Source organism: Oncorhynchus gorbuscha, linkage group LG03 (assembly GCF_021184085.1).
Source record: "Oncorhynchus gorbuscha isolate QuinsamMale2020 ecotype Even-year linkage group LG03, OgorEven_v1.0, whole genome shotgun sequence".
NCBI lineage: Eukaryota > Metazoa > Chordata > Actinopteri > Salmoniformes > Salmonidae > Oncorhynchus > Oncorhynchus gorbuscha.
Window position 1 is genome coordinate 11,521,861 of NC_060175.1, and position 24,339 is coordinate 11,546,199.

Below are 24,339 nucleotides of genomic sequence, written 5' to 3' on the forward strand. Positions count from 1 at the left end.
TTGTATAGGTGGTTGTATAGGTGTTTGTATAGGTGGTTGTATTAGTGTTTGTATAGGTGGTTGTATAGGTAGTTGTATAGGTGTTTGTATAGGTGTTTGTATAGGTGGTTGTATTAGTGTTTGTATAGGTGGTTGTATAGGTGGTTGTATAGGTGGTTGTATAGGTGTTTGTATAGGTGTTTGTATAGGTGGTTGTATAGGTGTTTGTATAGGTGTTTGTATAGGTGGTTGTATAGGTGGTTGTATAGGTAGTTGTATAGGTGTTTGTATAGGTGTTCGTATAGGTGGTTGTATAGGTGGTTGTATAGGTAGTTGTATAGGTGTTTGTATAGGTGTTTGTATAGTGGTTGTATAGGTGGTTGTATAGGTGGTTGTATAGGTGTTTGTATAGGTGGTTGTATAGGTGGTTGTATAGGTGGTTGTATTAGTGTTTGTATAGGTGGTTGTATAGGTAGTTGTATAGGTGTTTGTATAGGTGTTTGTATAGGTGCGCAACGGTTCCTCGTACCCATGTATATTATGTATGTTCATTTAGTGGACATATATTAAAAGGACTCCATTACACTCGTTTTACTCTCCTGCGCCTGACTTCCCTGCCACCTACACACACGGCTCTGACACACACACAAGAAAGGAGACTTCCATAGAATAATAAATGTTCAAAATGATATTTACATTTTATTATAATATGCTTTGTTAGATAAATAGAACAGTCGGTAACCTGATGGAGACTGGACTATCAGGCAATATGTATGTTTATGTAATACGGGTACAAAATACCTGCAATTTTTCCCAAATTCCCAGGTTTTCTGGGAAATCCCGGGCGAAGGATTTCCAGCCGGAAGATTCCCCTCCTGATTCCGGGGATTTCTGAAAAAAACCTGGAAATGTTGGGAATGTTGCTGGAACCCTATTCTGTAGCAAAGAAAACAAACCCAAAAAACTGCTACACTGTAATAATAAAAAACCTTGGTATTATGAGAATATACATAAGAATTAATCTACTTTTTCTTTTACATCATCACCTCTACATATCGGTGTAATTGTGCTTTGATAATGACATATTTGCGACTAGAACACAGATACAGAACATTTCAAAACCCGCACAGAATTACAAGGGAAACCAAAATGAACTGATTTCTGGAAAACTTCCCACACACCCCTTCCCACAAGACCATGAGTAAATGAATAGACTGGAAATAACACGTCTCACAAGTCATTCCTAAATCCCATGTCAAACCGTAGCCCCTACTACTCCCTAGGCACTGTGGAACTGAGAGGACTGGATTGGCGTACACAATGTGGAAGCTCTGTCTGTGACAGGTGGAATTGTCTCCATACAAGTACGTACGGCATAGTTGCTAGGGGATGATTTGGGATTATAGGATAGGGCACACATTTAACATGGATTAATGAAACAAGGCGTGTTGTTGGAATGAGGTTCATCTGCTATCTGGTGGATTCAACCAGGCTGGTCACACAAACCAACACATTTCATTACACAAACACACGCACGCACGCACACGCACTATTAGGACGGGAGCATCATCTTCTTCCTGTATCATCGAGGCAAACTTGGCAGCAATAATGCAAATGAAAAAGAATTAAACAATTTTAAAAAAGGTAATACATGCAGAAGACGATATACAAGCATGCATTTACAAGATGAGACCTGAAAAGTTCACCATTACGTTTTTACTAAATGGTAGAGCTCTCTACTACCTTCTCCCTAAATGCTTCCACTACTCATCTCGGTTGTTATTGATGTAACCCATTGTGGATATGGCTACATTCTCAAGACAGACAGAGACTCCCATTGGAACTGTACCCCTACGAAGCATCACAGCAGTTACGGTGCGATATCTACAGTGCAGTTGAGTGAAGCACAACATTTCTCCACTGACCAGGGTTGGGGTCAATTCCATTCCAATTCAGTCAATTCAGGAAGTTAATTGTCTGAATTGAAATGGAATTGATCCCCATCATACTACTATCCTAATAGGCCAGCCATCAGCAACTGACAGCCAGGTGTTGGCTGTTATAAAGGCATGAGGCTCTGTTGATGTTTTTTGTACAGTGCTGTGTCTGTACACTAGTTAGATACATTTCCCATATCTGTCTGTTTTAGAGTGAGAAGTCCATATTTGCAGTGTGATCTTGAAGAGTAGAGTCTTCGTTTCCTGGTTCTATTCCAGACATAGAACATTCAGGATTTACTTTTATGATTCCAAATTCCCAAAAATGTTCTGGAACTTTTACAGATATTTATGTTTGGAAAAATCTTCTTCTTCTCTCTTAATGTAATAGTTGTGATTGTTGATATTTTCCCCCTCCTCTCAGACAGTAAGAAAAGTTTCCATATTGAGAATCCGTTCACGTCAGATATTCTTGTTGTATGGTTGACTTTGGTTGCATACTGCCAGCCAGGTTATTCCTCCTTCCTCCTGTCCTGATTGGCTCAGGTATTTCCTGCTTTTTCCTGATTGGCTCAGCATGTGAAGTCTTCGAAGTTGCCCTGTGCTGGATGGTGAGGAAGCATGTTGGCAGGATACGAACCCGGCGTACGCAGGTTCTCACAGGGCGTCTGAGGGTAGAGAAGGGAACAAATTATCAGAAAAAATGAAGGGAAGAAGAAAGGAGAGAGACAGGAATAAGAGGTTCTCACACAGAGCCCGAGGGATGAGCGAACAGGAAACACAGACAGGAATAAGAGGTTCTCACACAGAGCCCGAGGGATGAGCGAACAGGAAACACAGACAGGAATAAGAGGTTCTCACACAGAGCCCGAGGGATGAGCGAACAGGAAACACAGACAGGAATAAGAGGTTCTCACACAGAGCCCGAGGGATGAGCGAACAGGAAACACAGACAGGAATAAGAGGTTCTCACACAGAGCCCGAGGGATGAGCGAACAGGAAACACAGACAGGAATAAGAGGTTCTCACACAGAGCCGAGGGATGAGCGAACAGGAAACACAGACAGGAATAAGAGGTTCTCACACAGAGCCCGAGGGAGCGAACAGGAAACACAGACAGGAATAAGAGGTTCTCACACAGACAGGAAACACAGACAGGAATAAGAGGTTCTCACACAGAGCCCAGGAAACACAGGGATGAGTTCTCACACAGAACAGGAAACACAGACAGGAATAAGAGGTTCTCACACAGAGCCCGAGGGATGAGCGAACAGGAAAGCCCGAGGGATGAGCGAACAGGAAGGACACACAGACAGGAATAAGAGGTTCTCACACAGAGCCCGAGGGATGAGCGAACAGGAAACACAGACAGGAATAAGAGGTTCTCACACAGAGCCCGAGGGATGAGCGAACAGGAAACACAGACAGGAATAAGAGGTTCTCACACAGAGCCCGAGGGATGAGCGAACAGGAAACACAGACAGGAATAAGAGGTTCTCACACAGAGCCCGAGGGATGAGCGAACAGGAAACACAGACAGGAATAAGAGGTTCTCACACAGAGCCCGAGGGATGAGCGAACAGGAAGGACAGACAGGAATAAGAGGTTCTCACACAGAGCCCGAGGGATGAGCGAACAGGAAACACAGACAGGAATAAGAGGTTCTCACACAGAGCCCGAGGGATGAGCGAACAGGAAACACAGACAGGAATAAGAGGTTCTCACACAGAGCCCGAGGGATGAGCGAACAGGAAACACAGACAGGAATAAGAGGTTCTCACACAGAGCCCGAGGGATGAGCGAACAGGAAACACAGACAGGAATAAGAGGTTCTCACACAGAGCCCGAGGGATGAGCGAACAGGAAACACAGACAGGAATAAGAGGTTCCCGAACGAGGGAGACAGGAAACACAGGGATGAGCGAACAGGAAACACAGACAGGAATAAGAGGTTCTCACACAGAGCCCGAGGGATGAGCGAACAGGAAACACAGACAGGAATAAGAGGTTCTCACACAGAGCCCGAGGGATGAGCGAACAGGAAACACAGACAGGAATAAGAGGTTCTCACACAGAGCCCGAACAGGAAACACAGGGATGAGTTCTCACAGAGCGAGCAGGAAACACAGACAGGAATAAGAGGTTCTCACACAGAGCCCGAGGGAACGAACAGGAAACACAGACAGGAATAAGAGGTTCTCACACAGAGCCCGAGGGATGAGCGAACAGGAAACACAGACAGGAATAAGAGGTTCTCACACAGAGCCCGAGGGATGAGCGAACAGGAAACACAGACAGGAATAAGAGGTTCTCACACAGAGCCCGAGGGATGAGCGAACAGGAAACACAGACAGGAATAAGAGGTTCTCACAGAGCCCAGGGAGCGAACAGGAAACACAGACAGGAATAAGAGGTTCTCACACAGAGCCCGAGGGATGAACACAGAACAGGAAGGACAGACAGGAATAAGAGGTTCTCACACAGAGCCCGAGGGATGAGCGAACAGGAAACACAGACAGGAATAAGAGGTTCTCACACAGAGCCCGAGGGATGAGCGAACACAGACAGGAATAAGAGTTCTCACAGCCCGAGGGATGAGCGAACAGGAAACACAGACAGGAATAAGAGGTTTCTCACAGACAGAGCCCGAGGGATGAGCGAACACAGACAGGAAAGACAGACAGGAATAAGAGGTTCTCACACAGAGCCCGAGGGATGAGCGAACAGGAAACACAGACAGGAATAAGAGGTTCTCACACAGAGCCCGAGGGATGAGCGAACAGGAAACACAGACAGGAATAAGAGGTTCTCACACAGAGCCCGAGGGATGAGCGAACAGGAAACACAGACAGGAATAAGAGGTTCTCACACAGAGCCCGAGGGATGAGCGAACAGGAAACACAGACAGGAATAAGAGGCTCTCACACAGAGCCCGAGGGATGAGCGAACAGGAAACACAGACAGGAATAAGAGGTTCTCACACAGAGCCCGAGGGAAGCGATCAGGAAACACAGACAGGAATAAGCGGTTCTCACACAGAGCCCGAGGGATGAGTGAACAGGAAACACAGACAGGAATAAGAGATTCTCACACAGAGCCCGAGGGATGAGCGAACAGGAAACACAGACAGGAATAAGAGGTTCTCACACAGAACCCGAGGGATGAGCGAACAGAAACACAGACAGGAATAAGAGGTTCTCACACAGAGCCCGAGGGATGAGCGAACAGGAAACACAGACAGGAATAAGAGGTTCTCACACAGAGCCCGAGGGATGAGCGAACAGGAAACACAGACAGGAATAAGAGGTTCTCACACAGAGCCCGAGGGATGAGCGAACAGGAAACACAGACAGGAATAAGAGGTTCTCACACAGAGCCCGAGGGATGAGCGAACAGGAAACACAGACAGGAATAAGAGGTTCTCACACAGAGCCCGAGGGATGAGCGAACAGGAAACACAGACAGGAATAAGAGGTTCTCACACAGAGCCCGAGGGATGAGCGAACAGGAAACACAGACAGGAATAAGAGGTTCTCACACAGAGCCCGAGGGATGAGCGAACAGGAAACACAGACAGGAATAAGAGGTTCTCACACAGAGCCCGAGGGATGAGCGAACAGGAAACACAGACAGGAATAAGAGGTTCTCACACAGAGCCCGAGGGATGAGCGAACAGGAACACAGACAGGTATAAGAGGTTCTCACACAGAGCCCGAGGGATGAGCGAACAGGAAACACAGACAGGAATAAGAGGTCTCGAGGGATGAGCGAACAGGAAACACAGACAGAGTTCTCCACAGAGCCCGAGGGATGAGCGAACAGGACACAGACAGGAATAAGAGGTTCTCACACAGAGCCCGAGGGATGAGCGAACAGGAAACACAGACAGGAATAAGAGGTTCTCACACAGAGCCCGAGGGATGAGCGAACAGGAAACACAGACAGGAATAAGAGGTTCTCACACAGAGCAGGAATAAGAGGTTCTCACCGAGCCCGAGGGATGAGCGAACAGGAAACACAGACAGGAATAAGAGGTTCTCACACAGAGCCCGAGGGATGAGCGAACAGGAAACACAGACAGGAATAAGAGGTTCTCACACAGAGCCCGAGGGATGAGCGAACAGGAAACACAGACAGGAATAAGAGGTTCTCACACAGAGCCCGAGGGATGAGCGAACAGGAAACACAGACAGGAATAAGAGGTTCTCACACAGAGCCCAGGGGAAACACAGACAGGAATAAGAGGTTCTCACAGACAGAGCAGGAAACACAGACAGGGATGAGCGAACAGGAAACACAGACAGGAATAAGAGGTTCTCACACAGAGCCCGAGGGATGAGCGAACAGGAAACACAGACAGGAATAAGAGGTTCTCACACAGAGCCCGAGGGATGAGCGAACAGGAAACACAGACAGGAATAAGAGGTTCTGACACAGAGCCCGAGGGATGAGCGAACAGGAAACACAGACAGGAATAAGAGGTTCTCACACAGAGCCCGAGGAATAAGGATGAGCGAACAGGAAACACAGACAGGAATAAGAGGTTCTCACACAGAGCCCGAGGGGGATGAGAGGTTCTCACACAGACAGGAAAGGAAACACACAGACAGGAATAAGAGGTTCTCACACAGAGCGAGGGATGAGCGAACAGGAAGGACAGACAGGAATAAGAGGTTCTCACACAGAGCCCGAGGGATGAGCGAACAGGAAACACAGACAGGAATAAGAGGTTCTCACACAGAGCCCGAGGGATGAGCGAACAGGAAACACAGACAGGAATAAGAGGTTCTCACACAGAGCCCGAGGGATGAGCGAACAGGAAACACAGACAGGAATAAGAGGTTCTCACACAGAGCCCGAGGGATGAGCGAACAGGAAGACAGACAGAAATAAGAGGTTCTCACACAGAGCCCGAGGGATGAGCGAACAGGAAACACAGACGAGACAGGAAACACAGACAGGAATAAGAGGTTCTCACACAGAGCCCGAGGGATGAGCGAACAGGAAACACAGACAGGAATAAGAGGTTCTCACACAGAGCCCGAGGGATGAGCGAACAGGAAACACAGACAGGAATAAGAGGTTCTCACACAGAGCCCGAGGGATGAGCGAACAGGAAACACAGACAGGAATAAGAGGTTCTCACACAGAGCCCGAGGGATGAGCGAACAGGAAACACAGACAGGAATAAGAGGTTCTCACACAGAGCCCGAGGGATGAGCGAACAGGAAACACAGACAGGAATAAGAGGTTCTCACAGACAGGGAGCCAGGAAACACAGACAGGAGGTTCTCACACAGAGCGAACAGGAAACACAGACAGGAATAAGAGGTTCTCACACAGCGAACAGGAAACACAGACAGGAATAAGAGGTTCTCACACAGAGCCCGAGGGATGAGCGAACAGGAAACACAGACAGGAATAAGAGGTTCTCACACAGAGCCCGAGGGATGAGCGAACAGGAAACACAGACAGGAATAAGAGGTTCTCACACAGAGCCCGAGGGATGAGCGAACAGGAAGACAGGAACAGGTTCTCACACAGAGGAAGCGAACAGGAAACACAGAGGTTCTCACACAGAGCCCGAGGGATGAGCGAACAGGAAACACAGACAGGAATAAGAGGTTCTCACACAGAGCCCGAGGGATGAGCGAACAGGAAACACAGACAGGAATAAGAGGTTCTCACACAGAGCCCGAGGGATGAGCGAACAGGAAGGACAGACAGGAATAAGAGGTTCTCACACAGAGCCCGAGGGATGAGCGAACAGGAAGGACAGACAGGAATAAGAGGTTCTCACACAGAGCCCGAGGGATGAGCGAACAGGAAACACAGACAGGAATAAGAGGTTCTCACACAGAGCCCGAGGGATGAGCGAACAGGAAACACAGACAGGAATAAGAGGTTCTCACACAGAGCCCGAGGGATGAGCAGGAAAACAGGAAGGTTCTCACACAGACGAGGGATGAGCGAACAGGAATAAGAGTTCTCACACAGAGCCCGAGGGATGAGCGAACAGGAAACACAGACAGGAATAAGAGGTTCTCACACAGAGCCCGAGGGATGAGCGAACAGGAAACACAGACAGGAATAAGAGGTTCTGAGCGAACAGGAAACACACAGAGCCCGAGGGATGAGCCCGAGGGAACAGGAAACACAGACAGGAATAAGAGGTTCTCACACAGAGCCCGAGGGGAATGAGCGAACAGGAAACACAGACAGGAAGGTTCTCACACAGAGCCCGAGGGATGAGCGAACAGGAAACACAGACAGGAATAAGGGTTCTGAGCGAACAGGAAGACACAGACAGGAATAAGAGGTTCTCACACAGAGCCCGAGGGATGAGCGAACAGGAAACACAGACAGGAATAAGAGGTTCTCACACAGAGCCCGAGGGATGAGCGAACAGGAAACACAGACAGGAATAAGAGGTTCTCACACAGAGCCCGAGGGATGCGAACAGGAAACACAGACAGGAATAAGGTTCTCACACAGAGCCCGAGGGATGAGCGAACAGAAACACAGACAGGAATAAGAGGTTCTCACACAGAGCCCGAGGGATGAGCGAACAGGAAACACAGACAGGAATAAGAGGTTCTCACACAGAGCCCGAGGGATGAGCGAACAGGAAACACAGACAGGAATAAGAGGTTCTCACACAGAGCCCGAGGGATGAGCGAACAGGAAACACAGACAGGAATAAGAGGTTCTCACACAGAGCCCGAGGGATGAGCGAACAGGAAACACAGACAGGAATAAGAGGTTCTCACACAGAGCCCGAGGGATGAGCGAACAGGAAACACAGACAGGAATAAGAGGTTCTCACACAGAGCCCGAGGGATGAGCGAACAGGAAACACAGACAGGAATAAGAGGTTCTCACACAGAGCCCGAGGGATGAGCGAACAGGAAACACAGACAGGAATAAGAGGTTCTCACACAGAGCCCGAGGGATGAGCGAACAGGAAACACAGACAGGAATAAGAGGTTCTCACACAGAGCCCGAGGGATGAGCGAACAGGAAACACAGACAGGAATAAGAGGTTCTCACACAGAGCCCGAGGGATGAGTTCTCACACAGAACAGGAACACAGACAGACAGGAAGCCCGAGGGAAGAGGTTCTCACACAGAGCCCGAGGGATGAGCGAACAGGAAACACAGACAGGAATAAGAGGTTCTCACACAGAGCCCGAGGGATGAGCGAACAGGAAACACAGACAGGAATAAGAGGTTCTCACACAGAGCCCGAGGGATGAGCGAACAGGAAACACAGACAGGAATAAGAGGTTCTCACACAGAGCCCGAGGGATGAGCGAACAGGAAACACAGACAGGAATAAGAGGTTCTCACACAGAGCCCGAGGGATGAGCGAACAGGAAACACAGACAGGAATAGACAAAGGAATAAGAGGTTCTCACACAGAGCCCGAGGGATGAGCGAACAGGAAACACAGACAGGAACAGAGCCCGAGGGATGGCGAACAGGAAACACAGACAGGAATAAGAGGTTCTCACACAGAGCCCGAGGGATGAGCGAACAGGAAACACAGACAGGAATAAGAGGTTCTCACACAGAGCCCGAGGGATGAGCGAACAGGAAACACAGACAGGAATAAGAGGTTCTCACACAGAGCCCGAGGGATGAGCAGAACAGGAAACACAGACAGGAATAAGAGGTTCTCACACAGAGCCCGAGGGATGAGCGAACAGGAAACACAGACAGGAATAAGAGGTTTCTCACACAGAGCCCGAGGGATGAGCGAACAGGAAACACAGACAGGAATAAGAGGTTCTCACACAGAGCCCGAGGGATGAGTGAACAGGAAACACAGACAGGAATAAGAGGTTCTCACACAGAGCCCGAGGGATGAGCGAACAGGAAGACAGACAGAAATTAGAGGTTCTCACACAGAGCCCGAGGGATGAGCGAACAGGAAACACAGACAGGAATAAGAGGTTCTCACACAGAGCCCGAGGGATGAGCGAACAGGAAACACAGACAGGAATAAGAGGTTCTCACACAGAGCCCGAGGGATGAGCGAACAGGAAACACAGACAGGAATAAGAGGTTCTCACACAGAGCCCGAGGGATGAGCGAACAGGAAACACAGACAGGAATAAGAGGTTCTCACACAGAGCCCGAGGGATGAGCGAACAGGAAACACAGACAGGAATAAGAGGTTCTCACACAGAGCCCGAGGGATGAGCGAACAGGACAGACAGACAGAAGGGATGTTCTCACACAGAGGTTCTCACACAGAGCCCGAGGGATGAGCGAACAGGAAACACAGACAGGAATAAGAGGTTCTCACACAGAGCCCGAGGGATGAGCGAACAGGAAACACAGACAGGAATAAGAGGTTCTCACACAGAGCCCGAGGGATGAGCGAACAGAGGAAACACAGACAGGAATAAGAGGTTCTCACACAGAGCCCGAGGGATGAGCGAACAGGAAACACAGACAGGAATAAGAGGTTCTCACACAGAGCCCGAGGGATGAGCGAACAGGAAACACAGACAGGAATAAGAGGTTCTCACACAGAGAACCCAGGAATAAGGGATGAGCCCGAACAGGAAACACAGACAGGAATAAGAGGTTCTCACACAGAGCCCGAGGGATGAGCGAACAGGAAACACAGACAGGAATAAGAGGTTCTCACACAGAGCCCGAGGGATGAGCGAACAGGAAACACAGACAGGAATAAGAGGTTCTCACACAGAACCCGAGGGATGAGCAAACAGGAAGACAGACAGAAATGAGAGGTTCTCACACAGAGCCCGAGGGATGAGGGAACAGAAACACAGACAGGAATAAGAGGTTCTCACACAGAGCCCGAGGGATGAGCGAACAGGAAACACAGACAGGAATAAGAGGTTCTCACACAGAGCCCGAGGGATGAGCGAACAGGAAACACAGACAGGAATAAGAGGTTCTCACACAGAGCCCGAGGGATGAGCGAACAGGAAACACAGACAGGAATAAGAGGTTCTCACACAGAGCCCGAGGGATGAGCGAACAGGAAACACAGACAGGAATAAGAGGTTCTCACACAGAACCCGAGGGATGAGCGAACAGGAAGACAGACAGAAATGAGAGGTTCTCACACAGAGCCCGAGGGATGAGGGAACAGGAAACACAGACAGGAATAAGAGGTTCTCACACAGAGCCCGAGGGATGAGCGAACAGGAAACACAGACAGGAATAAGAGGTTCTCACACAGAGCCCGAGGGATGAGCGAACAGGAAACACAGACAGGAATAAGAGGTTCTCACACAGAGCCAGAGGGATGAGCGAACAGGAAACACAGACAGGAATAAGAGGTTCTCACACAGAGCCCGAGGGATGAGCGAACAGGAAACACAGACAGGAATAAGAGGTTCTCACACAGAGCCCGAGGGATGAGCGAACAGGAAACACAGACAGGAATAAGAGGTTCTCACACAGAGCCCGAGGGATGAGCGAACAGGAAACACAGACAGGAATAAGAGGTTCTCACACAGAGCCCAAGGGATGAGTGAACAGGAAACACAGACAGGAATAAGAGGTTCTCACACAGAACCCGAGGGATGAGCGAACAGGAAGACAGACAGAAATTAGAGGTTCTCACACAGAGCCCGAGGGATGAGCGAACAGGAAACACAGACAGGAATAAGAGGTTCTCACACAGAGCCCGAGGGATGAGCGAACAGGAAACACAGACAGGAATAAGAGGTTTTCACACAGAGCCCGAGGGATGAGCGAACAGGAAACACAGACAGGAATAAGAGGTTCTCACACAGAGCCTGAGGGATGAGCGAACAGGAAACACAGACAGGAATAAGAGGTTCTCACACAGAGCCTGAGGGATGAGCGAACAGGAAACACAGACAGGAATAAGAGGTTCTCACACAGAGCCCGAGGGATGAGCGAACAGGAAACACAGACAGGAATAAGAGGTTCTCACACAGAGCCCGAGGGATGAGCGAACAGGAAACACAGACAGGAATAAGAGGTTCTCACACAGAGCCCGAGGGATGAGCGAACAGGAAACACAGACAGGAATAAGAGGTTCTCACACAGAGCCCGAGGGATGAGCGAACAGGAAGGACAGACAGGAATAAGAGGTTCTCACACAGAGCCCGAGGGATGAGGGAACAGGAAGGACAGACAGGAATAAGAGGTTCTCACACAGAGCCCGAGGAATGAGCGAACAGGAAGGACAGACAGGAATAAGAGGTTCTCACACAGAGCCCGAGAGATGAGCGAAAAGGAAACACAGACAGGAATAAGACTTCCGGTAGTAGAGAGGAGTGAACATACTGTAGTGGAAAGAAACCAAAGAGAAAATACTGCCAAAAATCACCCTGCAAAAATCACCCTTTTCTTTTATAGTGCACTACTAAGTCTAAAGTAGTGAATAGGGTGCCATTTTAGGTAATCTTTAGGTAATCTTAGGTAATCTTAATTTAGGTAATTTTAGGTAATCTCTTTCTTACCATTTTAGGTAAGAAAGATGAAGCTGGATTAAATGGAGGAATGCAGGGTAAAGGAGGATGATATAACTCCATGCAGCGAACCAACCATCTCTCTCTCTCTTTCCACAGAGGGTTCTACATGGTTCTATGTGAAACCAGAAAGGGTTCTCCCTGGAACCAAAAATGAAACAGCCAAATAACCCTTTTGGAACCTTTTTCCTAAGAGTGTACACTTGAAAATCAGAAGCTGTCACCCCCACCCAAAGCTCTCATTGTAAACCCACTAGGCCGGTCCTACAGACCATCCGTGATTAAATTGAAACCATTTCCACAATCTTTCACCTTCTCTTTTATCACTGTGCCTCTCTCTCTGTTTTATTTATTTATTTTTGTCTCCCTGTCTCCCCCCTTATCTACCCTGTCTCGGTCCAACAATTTTTTCCAGACACTGCAAATACTTAGCCAGAGATAGAGCTGGCCTACTGACATGGCGCTTGACGTCCTCCAGACTCAGAGCTGCTCCCCGGTCGTTGCTGTTGCTGCGTTTGTGTTTCTTATTTGAGCACCGACACAGCTTGTACTTGATCACCTGCAAACAAGCAAACACAGTAGCTGGTCTTTGAAGCAGTGCCTCAGAGAACCAGACTTTTGGAATGCAGCCAACTGACTGTTCATCTGTTTTCCTTTATCTTTTCCAAACTGCTGGTGAACAGGTTTCCCTGTTTATTACTGGATTCGTTTTGAGACAAATGAATATAGTAAAGAAAAAGTTATATCATTCAAAGGCAATTGATGGTACATACACAGCCATGATTTCCAGTGTCAGTAATGTTAACAATAATGAGATAAGCTACTGATCCCAGTTTATTCCAATTATTCCATTATTTGTATGTTTTATTTTATATAGATAGAATTAATTATGAGTACATGAACATACAGTAAACAGAAAGACATCCTTGTTGAACAGGAAGCTATTCTACCCAGGAAGGTTGCTCCTCTGATACAAATCGACAGCAACAGAAGACACACCGGAAACCCCAAGACATAAACTGTTTCAGGACACAACGGATACAATTTTGAAGAAAGATCTGACAGGAAACGTAGAAACATTTTACATTTACAAAATGAAGGCTTACCTCATATAGGTAGTCAAAGAGCTCCAAGATGGTGAGGATACTGGCGCCAATGAACAGACCCATCTGACCACCAATATCACCTGAAAACACATGGAGAGACCCATCTGACCACTAATATCACCTGAAAACACACAGAGAGACCCATCTGACCACCAATATCACCTGAAAACACATGGAGAGACCCATCTGACCACTAATATCACCTGAAAACACACAGAGAGACCCATCTGACCACCAATATCACCTGAAAACACATGGAGAGACCCATCTGACCACTAATATCACCTGAAAACACATGAAGAGACCCATCTGACCACTAATATCACCTGAAAACACATGGAGAGACCCATCTGACCACTAATATCACCTGAAAACACACGGAGAGACCCATCTGACCACTAATATCACCTGAAAACACACAGAGAGACCCATCTGACCACCAATATCACCTGAAAACACACGGAGAGACCCATCTGACCACTAATATCACCTGAAAACACATGAAGAGACCCATCTGACCACTAATATCACCTGAAACCACACAGAGAGACCCATCTGACCACCAATATCACCTGAAAACACATGGAGAGACCCATCTGACCACCAATATCACCTGAAAACACACAGAGAGACCCATCTGACCACCAATATCACCTGAAAACACATGGAGAGACCCATCTGACCACCAATATCACCTGAAAACACACAGAGAGACCCATCTGACAACCAATATCACCTGAAAACACATGGAGAGACCCATCTGACCACTAATATCACCTGAAAACACACAGAGAGACCCATCTGACCACCAATATCACCTGAAAACACATGGAGAGACCCATCTGACCACTAATATCACCTGAAAACACACAGAGAGATCCATCTGACCACCAATATCACCTGAAAACACATGGAGAGACCCATCTGACCACCAATATCACCTGAAAACACACGGAGAGACCCATCTGACCACCAATATCACCTGAAAACACATGGAGAGACCCATCTGGCCACCAATATCACCTGAAAACACATGGAGAGACCCATCTGACCACCAATATCACCTGAAAACACACGGAGAGACCCATCTGACCACTAATATCACCTGAAAACACATGGAGAGACCCATCTGGCCACCAATATCACCTGAAAACACATGACATACATGATGAAACATGCATGATGAAAAATAGGCAACGGCTTTGTGTCCGAAACCTGAAACGTTGGTTCCATAGTAAATTAAGTAATATTGAGTTCATGTTTGTATTCACAGGCTAAAACATAATTGAAAAATGTTGTACTCAGCTATAACGACACACCTCAGGGTGGTTAAAATCAATTTAATTAAAACTTATAATAACTGTATTTGCTATTTTGTTCAGCAATTTCCGATCAACTGCTGACCAGCATTTTCTTACCCAGCAACCCTGCGAACTCGTAAGCTTTCGTCTGCTCGATGGTCTCGTAGTTCAGAGCCTCAAAGAAGATATCCAGAACCAGGATGTTATCACTGTCAACCAAGAGGAGAGGGAAGAGAGGAAGAAGAAGATAACTTATTGTCTAAAATGACACAGCTATTACTATTTTTGTTCTCTCCTAACCCCCTAAGACACCCAGACCTTAAAGACACAGCTATTAGTATTTTTGTTTTCTCCTAACCCCCTAAGACACCTAGACCTTAAAGACACAGCTATTAGTATTTTTGTTTTCTCCTAACCCCCTAAGACACCCAGACCTTAAAGACACAGCTATTAGTATTTTTGTTTTCTCCTAACCCCCTAAGACACCCAGACCTTAAAGACCTTAAAGACACAGCTATTAGTATTTTTGTTTTCTCCTAACCCCCTAAGACACCCAGACCTTAAAGACACAGCTATTATATAATAATAATAATAATATAATAATAATAATAATATAATAATAATAATATAATAATATATAATAATAATAATAATATATAATAATAATAATAATAATAATAATATAATATATATATGCCATTTAGCAGACGCTTTTATCCAAAGCGACTTACAGTCATGTGTGCATACATTCTACGTATGGGTGGTCCCGGGGATCGAACCCACTACCCTGGCGTTACAAGCGCCATGCTCTACCAACTGAGCTACAGAAGTATTTTTGTTTTCTCTCCTAACCCCCTAAGACACCCAAACCTTAAAGACCTTAAAGACACAGCTATTAGTATTTTTGTTTTCTCCTAACCCCCTAAGACACCCAGACCTTAAAGACACAGCTATTAGTATTTTTGTTCTCTCCTAACCCCCTAAGACTCCCAGACCTTAAAGGCACAGCTATTAGTATTTTTGTTTTCTCCTAACCCCCTAAGACACCCAGACCTTAAAGACCTTAAAGACACAGCTATTAGTATTTCTGTTTTCTCCTAACCCCCTAAGACACCCAGACCTTAAAGACACAGCTATTAGTATTTTTGTTTTCTCCTAACCCCCTAAGACACCCAGACCTTAAAGACACAGCTATTAGTATTTTTGTTTTCTCCTAACCCCCTAAGACACCCAGACCTTAAAGACCTTAAAGACACAGCTATTAGTATTTTTGTTTTCTCCTAACCCCCTAAGACACCCAGACCTTAAAGACACAGCAATTAGTATTTTTGTTTTCTCCTAACCCCCTAAGACACCCAAACCTTAAAGACCTTAAAGACACAGCTATTAGTATTTTTGTTTTCTCCTAACCCCCTAAGACACCCAGACCTTAAAGACACAGCTATTAGTATTTTTGTTTTCTCCTAACCCCCTAAGACACCCAGACCTTAAAGACCTTAAAGACACAGCTATTAGTATTTTTGTTTTCTCCTAACCCCCTAAGACACCCAGACCTTAAAGACACAGCTATTAGTATTTTTGTTCTCTCCTAACCCCCTAAGACTCACAGACCTTAAAGGCACAGCTATTAGTATTTTTGTTCTCTCCTAACCCTCTAAGACCCTCAAACCTTAAAGACACAGCTATTAGTATTTTTGTTTTCTCTCCTAACCCCCTAAGACACCCAGACCTTAAAGACACAGCTATTAGTATTTTGGTTTTCTCCTAACCCCCTAAGACACCCAGACCTTAAAGACACGGTGCAGCACCCCTGGAGCAGTTTCGGGGTTAAGTGTCTTGATCAAGGACACAACAGCAGGAGACGGCATCTAGGAACCTTCAATAAAACCAACAAGTCCACTTCATACTTAATACCCACATCTAACAGCAATTGAGCATTGTTTGGCATGGCAGGCTGTCCCTCTCCTCGCCTGCATGATTTCCTGTTTCTAATCTTCAGATAGATGACTGAGCAGATGTTTCAGGTTGAGCAAATCATTTGTGGTCGTGCGTGTGCATGTGTGTGTAGTTTGCCTTCAGATAATTTCCTCCTGGCTTGGATCCGCCATTGAGGGAAACATACGAAGGACATTTTTCCTGTTGTGATTTCACTGTACTGAATTATACACTATACATACAAAAGTATGTGGACACCATTTCAAATGAGTGGATTCGGCTAATTCAGCCACACCGTTACTGACAGGTGAATAAAATAGAACACACAGCCATGCAATCTCCTTAGACAAACATTAGCAGTAGAATGGTCTTACTGAAGACCCCAGTGACTTTCAACGTGGCACTGTACATGTAGGATGCCACCTTTCCAACAAATCAGTTTGTCAAATTTCTGCCCTGCTAGAGCTGCTCCGGTCCACTGTAAGTGCTGTTGTTGTGAAGTGGAAAAGTCTAGGAGCAACAACGGCTCAGCCATGAAGTGGTAGACCACACAAGCTCACAGAACGGAACCACAGTGTACAGAAGCATGAAGCGCGTAAAAATGGTCTGTCCTTGGTTGCAACATTCACTACCGAGTTCCAAACGGCCTTTACAAGCAACGTCAGCACAAGAACTGTTCGTCGGGAGCTTCATGAATTGGGTTTCCATGGCCGAGCAGTTCCATGGCCTAAGATCACGATGTGCAATGCCAAGCGTCAGCTGGAGTGGTGTAAAGCTCGCCTCCATTGGACTCTGGAGCAGTGGAAGCGCGTTCTCTGGAGTGATGAATCACACTTCACCATCTGGCAGTCTGACGGATGAATCTGGGCTTGGTGGATGCCAGGAGAACGCTACAAGACCGACAACGGTAAAGTTTGGTGGAGGAGAAATAATGGTCTGGGGATATTTTTCATGGTTCGGGCTAGGCCCCATAGTTCCAGTGTAGGGAAATCTTAAAACAGAAATGGTTTTTTGAGATCGGTGTAGAAGAACTTGACTGGTCTGCACAGAGCCCTGACCTCAACCCCATCGAACACCTTTGAAATGAATTGGAAGACCGACTGCGAGCCAGGCCTAATCGCCCAACATCAGTGGCCAAACTCACTAATGCTCTTTTGGCTGAATGGAAGTTCCCGCAGCAATGTTCCAACATCTAGTGGAAAGCCTTCCCAGATGAGAAGAGACTGTTATAGCAGCTCCATTTTAATGCCCATGAATTTGGAACAAGATGTTCGACAAGCAGGTGTCCACATACCTTTGGTACCTCTCTCTCTCATCACTCTTTCCCTCTCTCATCTCTTGTCTGTAGAATGTGAAGCAAGGATTACTGTACACCAAGGCCTCGGGCACAGTGGATTATTTAGTTTCTGAATATCTGGTAAACAAGTGTTGTGTCGAAACTACAGGAACCCAAATGCAGGGCAAGTTAGACTCCTAGTGTGCATCCCAAAACTGCACCCTATTCCCTAAATAGTGCACTACTTTTGACCAGGGCTACATAGGGAATACGGTGCCAATTGGAACCATCAACACTACAGCTGTTTCTCTTTGACGATAAATCGGCAGGTACATGTTTTAATACCTTTATCATGGCTTTGACATAACTAAAATCACAGTAAATCTAGTCAATCAGAAAATACTTTTGATGTTCACAAACAAGACTTTGTGACTCAGGCAAATCTGAGTCACATATAGAATGTAGAACATGTATAATCTGAATCACATAGAATGTAGAATGTAGAACATGTATAATCTGAATCACATATAGAATGTAGAACATGTATAATCTGAATCACATATAGAATGTAGAACATGTATAATCTGAATCACATATAGAATGTAGAACATGTATAATCTGAATCACATATAGAATGTAGAACATGTATAATCTGAATCACATATAGAATGTAGAACATGTATAATCTGAATCACATATAGAATGTAGAACACGTATAATCTGAATAATTTATAGAATGTAGAACATGTATAATCTGAATCACATATAGAATGTAGAACACGTATAATCTGAATAATTTATAGAATGTAGAACATGTATAATCTGAATCACATGTAGAATGTAGGGCATGTATAATCTTAATCACATATAGAATGTAGAACATGTATAATCTGAATAATTTATAGAATGTAGAACATGTATAATCTGAATCACATATAGAATGTAGAACATGTATAATCTGAATAATTTATAGAATGTAGAACATGTATAATCTGAATAATTTATAGAATGTAGAACATGTATAATCTGAATAATTTATAGAATGTAGAACATGTATAATCTGAATCACATATAGAATGTAGAACATGTATAATCTGAATCACATATAGAATGTAGAACATGTATAATAAACTCCCAGACATTCTCTCTGTCTCTCTCTCCTCTGATTTGCAGGAACGGCTGTGTGTTACGTTTCAGTGTCAGCGTGTGCACATCACGTCGTCGCCAGACAAACGGTTGTCAGCTCCTCTCCTTACTATTCTGATTAACCTGGGATCTCTGACCCACTGGAACTGTCTAATACACACACACCCTAGAGCAGCTGGCATGAGAGCAACAGTCAGACAATCCCACCTTCTGGTGCCCTGTGTAATGACTGTCCAGTGAGGATCCAAATAGGTCAGATCAGCTTTGCAATAAATGACTTCAACCAGACCCCATCTCACCCGCAGAGGAGGGAGGAGGGAACTGGTGGTGTTTGACTGTCACGCCCTGACCTTAGAGATCATTTTTATGTCTCTATTTTGGTTTGGTCAGGGCGTGAGTTGGGCTGGGCATTCTATGTTTTGTTCTATGTTTTCTATTTCTGTGTGTTTGGCCGAGTGTGGTTTTCAATCAGAGGCAGCTGTCTATCGTTGTCTCTGATTTAAAACCATACTTACGTAGCCTTTTCCTACCTGTGTTTTGTGGGTAGTTGTTTTCTGTTTTTGTGTGTCTGCACCAGACAGAACTGTTTTGGTTTCATTCGTTCTCATTGTTATTCAGTATTCAGTTCTTTTAATAAATCATGAACACTTACCATGCTGCGCTTTGGTCCACTTCTTCATGCAACGATGACCGTTATAGAACTACCCACCACCAAAGGACCAAGCAGCGTGGTGTAATGGACTCCTGGACATGGGAGGAGACCCTGGACGGGAAGGGACCCTGGAGGCAGGCGGGGGAGTATCACCGTCCACAGGAGGAACTGGAGGCAGGCGGGGGAGTATCACCGTCCACAGGAGGAACTGGAGGCAGGCTGGGGAGTATCGCCGTCCACAGGAGGAACTGGAGGCAGGCTGGGGAGTATCGCCGTCCACAGGAGGAACTGGAGGCAGGCTGGGGAGTATCGCCGTCCACAGGAGGAACTGGAGGCAGGCTGGGGAGTATCACCGTCCACAGGAGGAACTGGAGGCAGGCTGGGGAGTATCGCCGTCCACAGGAGGAACTGGAGGCAGGCTGGGGAGTATCGCCGTCCACAGGAGGAACTGGAGGCAGGCTGAGGAGTATCGCCGTCCACAGGAGGAACTGGAGGCAGGCTGGGGAGTATCGCCGTCCACAGGAGGAACTGGAGGCAGGCTGGGGAGTATCGTCGTCCACAGGAGGAACTGGAGGCAGCGAAGGCTGAGACTCAACACTACGAGGGAACACGGCTGGCAAGGAAGCCCGAGAGGCAGCCCCCCCCAAAAATAATTGGGGGGGCCCACACAGGGGGTGTGGCAGAGTCAGGTTAGAGACCTGAGCCAACTCCCCGTGCTTACCGTGGCGAGCATGGGACTGGTCAGGCCCTGTGCTATGGAGTGAAATTGGAGGTGAGCGAAGGAAGCGAAGCAGAGACAGTGAAGGAGTTGATGGGAAGATTGGAGGAGAGAGCAATGAGAGAGCTGCTGTGTTGGTGCATGAGGCACGACATCCACCCGACAGAGCGTGTCCTCGATTTGACGTCACCTGAGTCAGCTCTCCATACTAGCCGTCTGGTGAAGACTGTCTCAGCCCCACGCTCCAGACCTCCAGTGCGCCTCCACAGCCCGGTGAGTCCTGCGCCGGCTCTGTGCACTGTGTCTCCAGTGCGTCTGCACAGCCCAGTGGGTCCAGTGCCTGCGCACCGCACGTGCCGGGCCAAAGTCACCATCCAGCCAGGACGGTTTGTGCAGGCTCTTAGCTCGAGACCTCCAGTGTGCCTCCACGGCCCAGTGTATCCGGTGTTTCGGCCAAGGACAAGGCCTCCTCCATGTCTCCCCAGCCTGGTGAGTCTTGTGCCAGAGTCGCCCTCCTGTCCGGAGCTGCTAGAGTTGCCCTCCTGTCCAGAGCTGCCAGAGCCGCCCTCCGGTCCGGAGCTGCCAGAGTCGCCCTCCTGTCCGGAGCTGCCAGAGTCGCTCTCCTGTCCGGAGCTGCCAGAGTCGCCCTCCTGTCCTGAGCTGCCAGAGTCGCCCTCCTGTCCTGAGCTGCCAGAGTCACCCTCCAGTCCGGGCGCTTCAGACAGGAACCAGAGGCGCCACCTAAGTGGGCCAAGCCTAAGGTGGACCGGGGTACACGTCCCGCACCAGAGTCGCCACCACGGATAGATGCCCACCCAGACCCTCCCCTATAGGGTTAGGTTTTGCGACCGGAGTCCGCAGTTTTGGAGGGGGTACTTTGAGTTGAGGTGGGCATTCTATGTTTTGTTCAATGTTTTCTATTTCTGTGTGCTTGGCCGGGTGTGGTTCTCAATCAGAGGCAGCTGTCTATCGTTGTCTCTGATTGAGAACCATATTTAGGTAGCCTTTTCCCACCTGTGTTTTGTGGGTAGTTGTTTTCTGTTTTTGTGTCTGCACCAGACAGAACTGTTTCGGTTTTGTTCGTTCTCTTTGTTATTCAGTGTTCAGTTCTTTTGATAAATCATGAACACTTACCACGCTGCTCTTTGGTCCACTTCTTCATACAACGATGACCGTTACATTGAAACCTCACACCCTGTTGTAAATCGAGGACAGAACATCCAGACACACCTCTCCAATGTTCAACAGAGGCCTATGTTCCTGACGAAACTCTAACCACGTTCTAAAGCGAATCCTGGAACAATATTTCAAACAGAACATTGGGAATTTTCAGAGGCCATTATGTGTCCATCTGATGCATTGTGCGTGAAATTTGAAAAATGATGAAAGTGTTTTTGTTAAGAGAGGGACATGATTTTAGGAGCCATAAGAGATAATAGTTTTACATAACTTTGTACAAGTGACAAGTCACTCCCCAGAGTGAGGTCAGAGAGTGTGTCAGTCTGATGGAACCACCCATCTCGAACAAACTGCATAAATGATGGGTAACAAAACTAACCTATCAGACCAGAAAGATGTGAAGCTGCAGCTGCACGTTTAAAGTGGTTTGAACTCTGAATCTCAACACGAGGTAGAGACGATAAACTCCCCTCTCGGACAATCACTGGTACGGCTGATTAGCTGTCCTGAGTAAATTATCTAGAAAAGTGAATTTAAGTGGGACCATTCTATTACCCTTCTCAAACCATCGTATTACACTACTCTCATCACCCCAATGGGAAACCATCGATAAGGCTGGCTAGCCTACCTTCAACAAAGCATCATCAAGAGTGAAATGGAAAGAAAATAAAATCTGTAGTTCTGTTCAGGACTACATGACAAGCCACTGGATACCGGACGGCTGCAGAGGAGAACAACAGAGGGAATCCCTTTTGGACAATCAGAGCCTTACAAGTGTGCCCCAAAAGGCCCAACACCCTTTCCAAGGCGGCCCGTTTCAGAGAGATACATGGCGAACCAAGTTATTTTCATGTAAAAAAGTATTTCTTACTCCAAGTGGATGGCGGTTCGTATGCAAAGTATAGGAGTACTATAAGTGAGAGTAGTTTCTAAATGTACCAACTTTAAGTGTCCCTGTGTCTCTCTCTCTCTCTCTCTCTCTCTCTGTCTGTCTCTCTCTGTCTGTCTGTCTCTGTCTCTGTGTCACTGTGTCTCTGTCTCTCTCTCTGTCACACCCTGGCCATAGAGAGTCTCTCTCTCTGTCTGTCTCTCTCTGTCCCTCTCTCTCTCTCTCTCTCTCTTTCTCTCTGTCTCTCTCCCTCTCCATGTCTTTTGGTACAAGCAGCCATATTGTTGTCAGTCTAATAGGGATGTGGTTTTAATGTATTAAGTGTGCATGTTTATCCTGTGTTACCATTTAGTTTAATAATTAAACCAATTTGTGTAGTACTGAATCATAAGGCTCAGGTTTTTGCAGATGCAAGGAGGTTACGACTGTTCTGAATGATGATATGATACGATGTTATGATTAATACGTTGACTGTTTATAGATGTGATAGGTAAAAACCTTTAAACACGCTTGTTGTGTGCTAGATCCAACGAGTTAATTGTTACATGATTAATTTAATCTGGTAACAATGAAACATATTTAGGTTGATTAGATAAATAACGGTCCTCAGACTGTTAGAAGTCAAGTCACGACCCCACCGAAACAACCGTCCCCCTACGTCTGTCTCTGTCACACACACTTCTCCCCTCTGTCTATCTGACACCGCCGCCAGTCACACACACCGGTGAACAATCCTCACAGACACTCACTGATCAGAAACACACACACACACACACACACACACACACACACACACACACACACACACACACACACACACACACACACACACACACACACACACACACACACACACACACACACACACACACACACACACACACACACACACACACACACACACACACACACACACACACACACACACACACACACACACACACACACACACACACTAAACCTCTCTAAAGACATATTCATGTAAATTAATTGCGATCTGATCTCTAAACAGACTGGAGGAAGAGAAGGACACATTTTCTATCCACTGAGAAGTTGTATCATGTCGATGATGAATTTGTCTGAGGTAACTGACTAACTGTAATGGATTTTCTGTTTTGTCTGTTTGACGTCATTAAGCTGTTTGCATTTGATCATTATCAATACAACTTTACACTTTACACAAGAAAACTATTTACAGAGCGTGCTAGAGGTATTTTTAAACCCACTTTTATGGGGATATACAGTGCCTTGCGAAAGTATTCGGCCCCTTGAACTTTGCGACCTTTTGCCACATTTCAGGCTTCAAACATAAAGATATAAAACTGTATTTTTTTGTGAAGAATCAACAACAAGTGGGACACAATCATGAACTTCACTGAACTTCTGGAGAGAGTTTGCTGCACTGAAAGTAAAGGGTCTAAATTATTTTGCAGGCCCAATTTTTCAGTTTTTGATTTGTTAAAAAAGTTTGAAATATCCAATAAATGTCGTTCCACTTCATGATTGTGTCCCACTTGTTGTTGATTCTTCAAAAAAATACAGTTTTATATCTTTATGTTTGAAGCCTGAAATGTGGCAAAAGGTCGCAAAGTTCAAGGAGGCCGAATACTTTCGCAAGGCACTGTAGTTCATCATATTGTCCTTTATTTAAACTTCCACACTTGACAGATAGATAAGGAGCAGACAGGTTAACTTCCACACTTGACAGATAGATAAGGAGCAGACAGGTTAACTTCC

At 46.4% G+C, this 24,339-nt stretch overlaps 1 protein-coding gene across 3 annotated transcripts in view; it reads right to left on the bottom strand.

Annotated features, from left to right (window-relative positions):
* Positions 1–652: 652 nt before the first annotated feature.
* Positions 653–24,339, bottom strand: part of LOC124025817 (acid-sensing ion channel 1) — a 393,661-nt gene continuing 369,974 nt past the window's right edge. For all 3 annotated transcript variants that reach the window (XM_046339148.1, XM_046339144.1, XM_046339147.1), the window contains 4 exons: positions 14,925–15,016; positions 13,507–13,586; positions 12,858–12,959; positions 653–2,584 (listed from right to left, as the gene is read on the bottom strand). In XM_046339148.1, the coding sequence (XP_046195104.1) occupies positions 2,489–2,584; positions 12,858–12,959; positions 13,507–13,586; positions 14,925–15,016 (370 nt within the window). In that variant the 3' untranslated portion in view covers positions 653–2,488. The remainder of the gene's footprint in view (positions 2,585–12,857; positions 12,960–13,506; positions 13,587–14,924; positions 15,017–24,339) is intronic.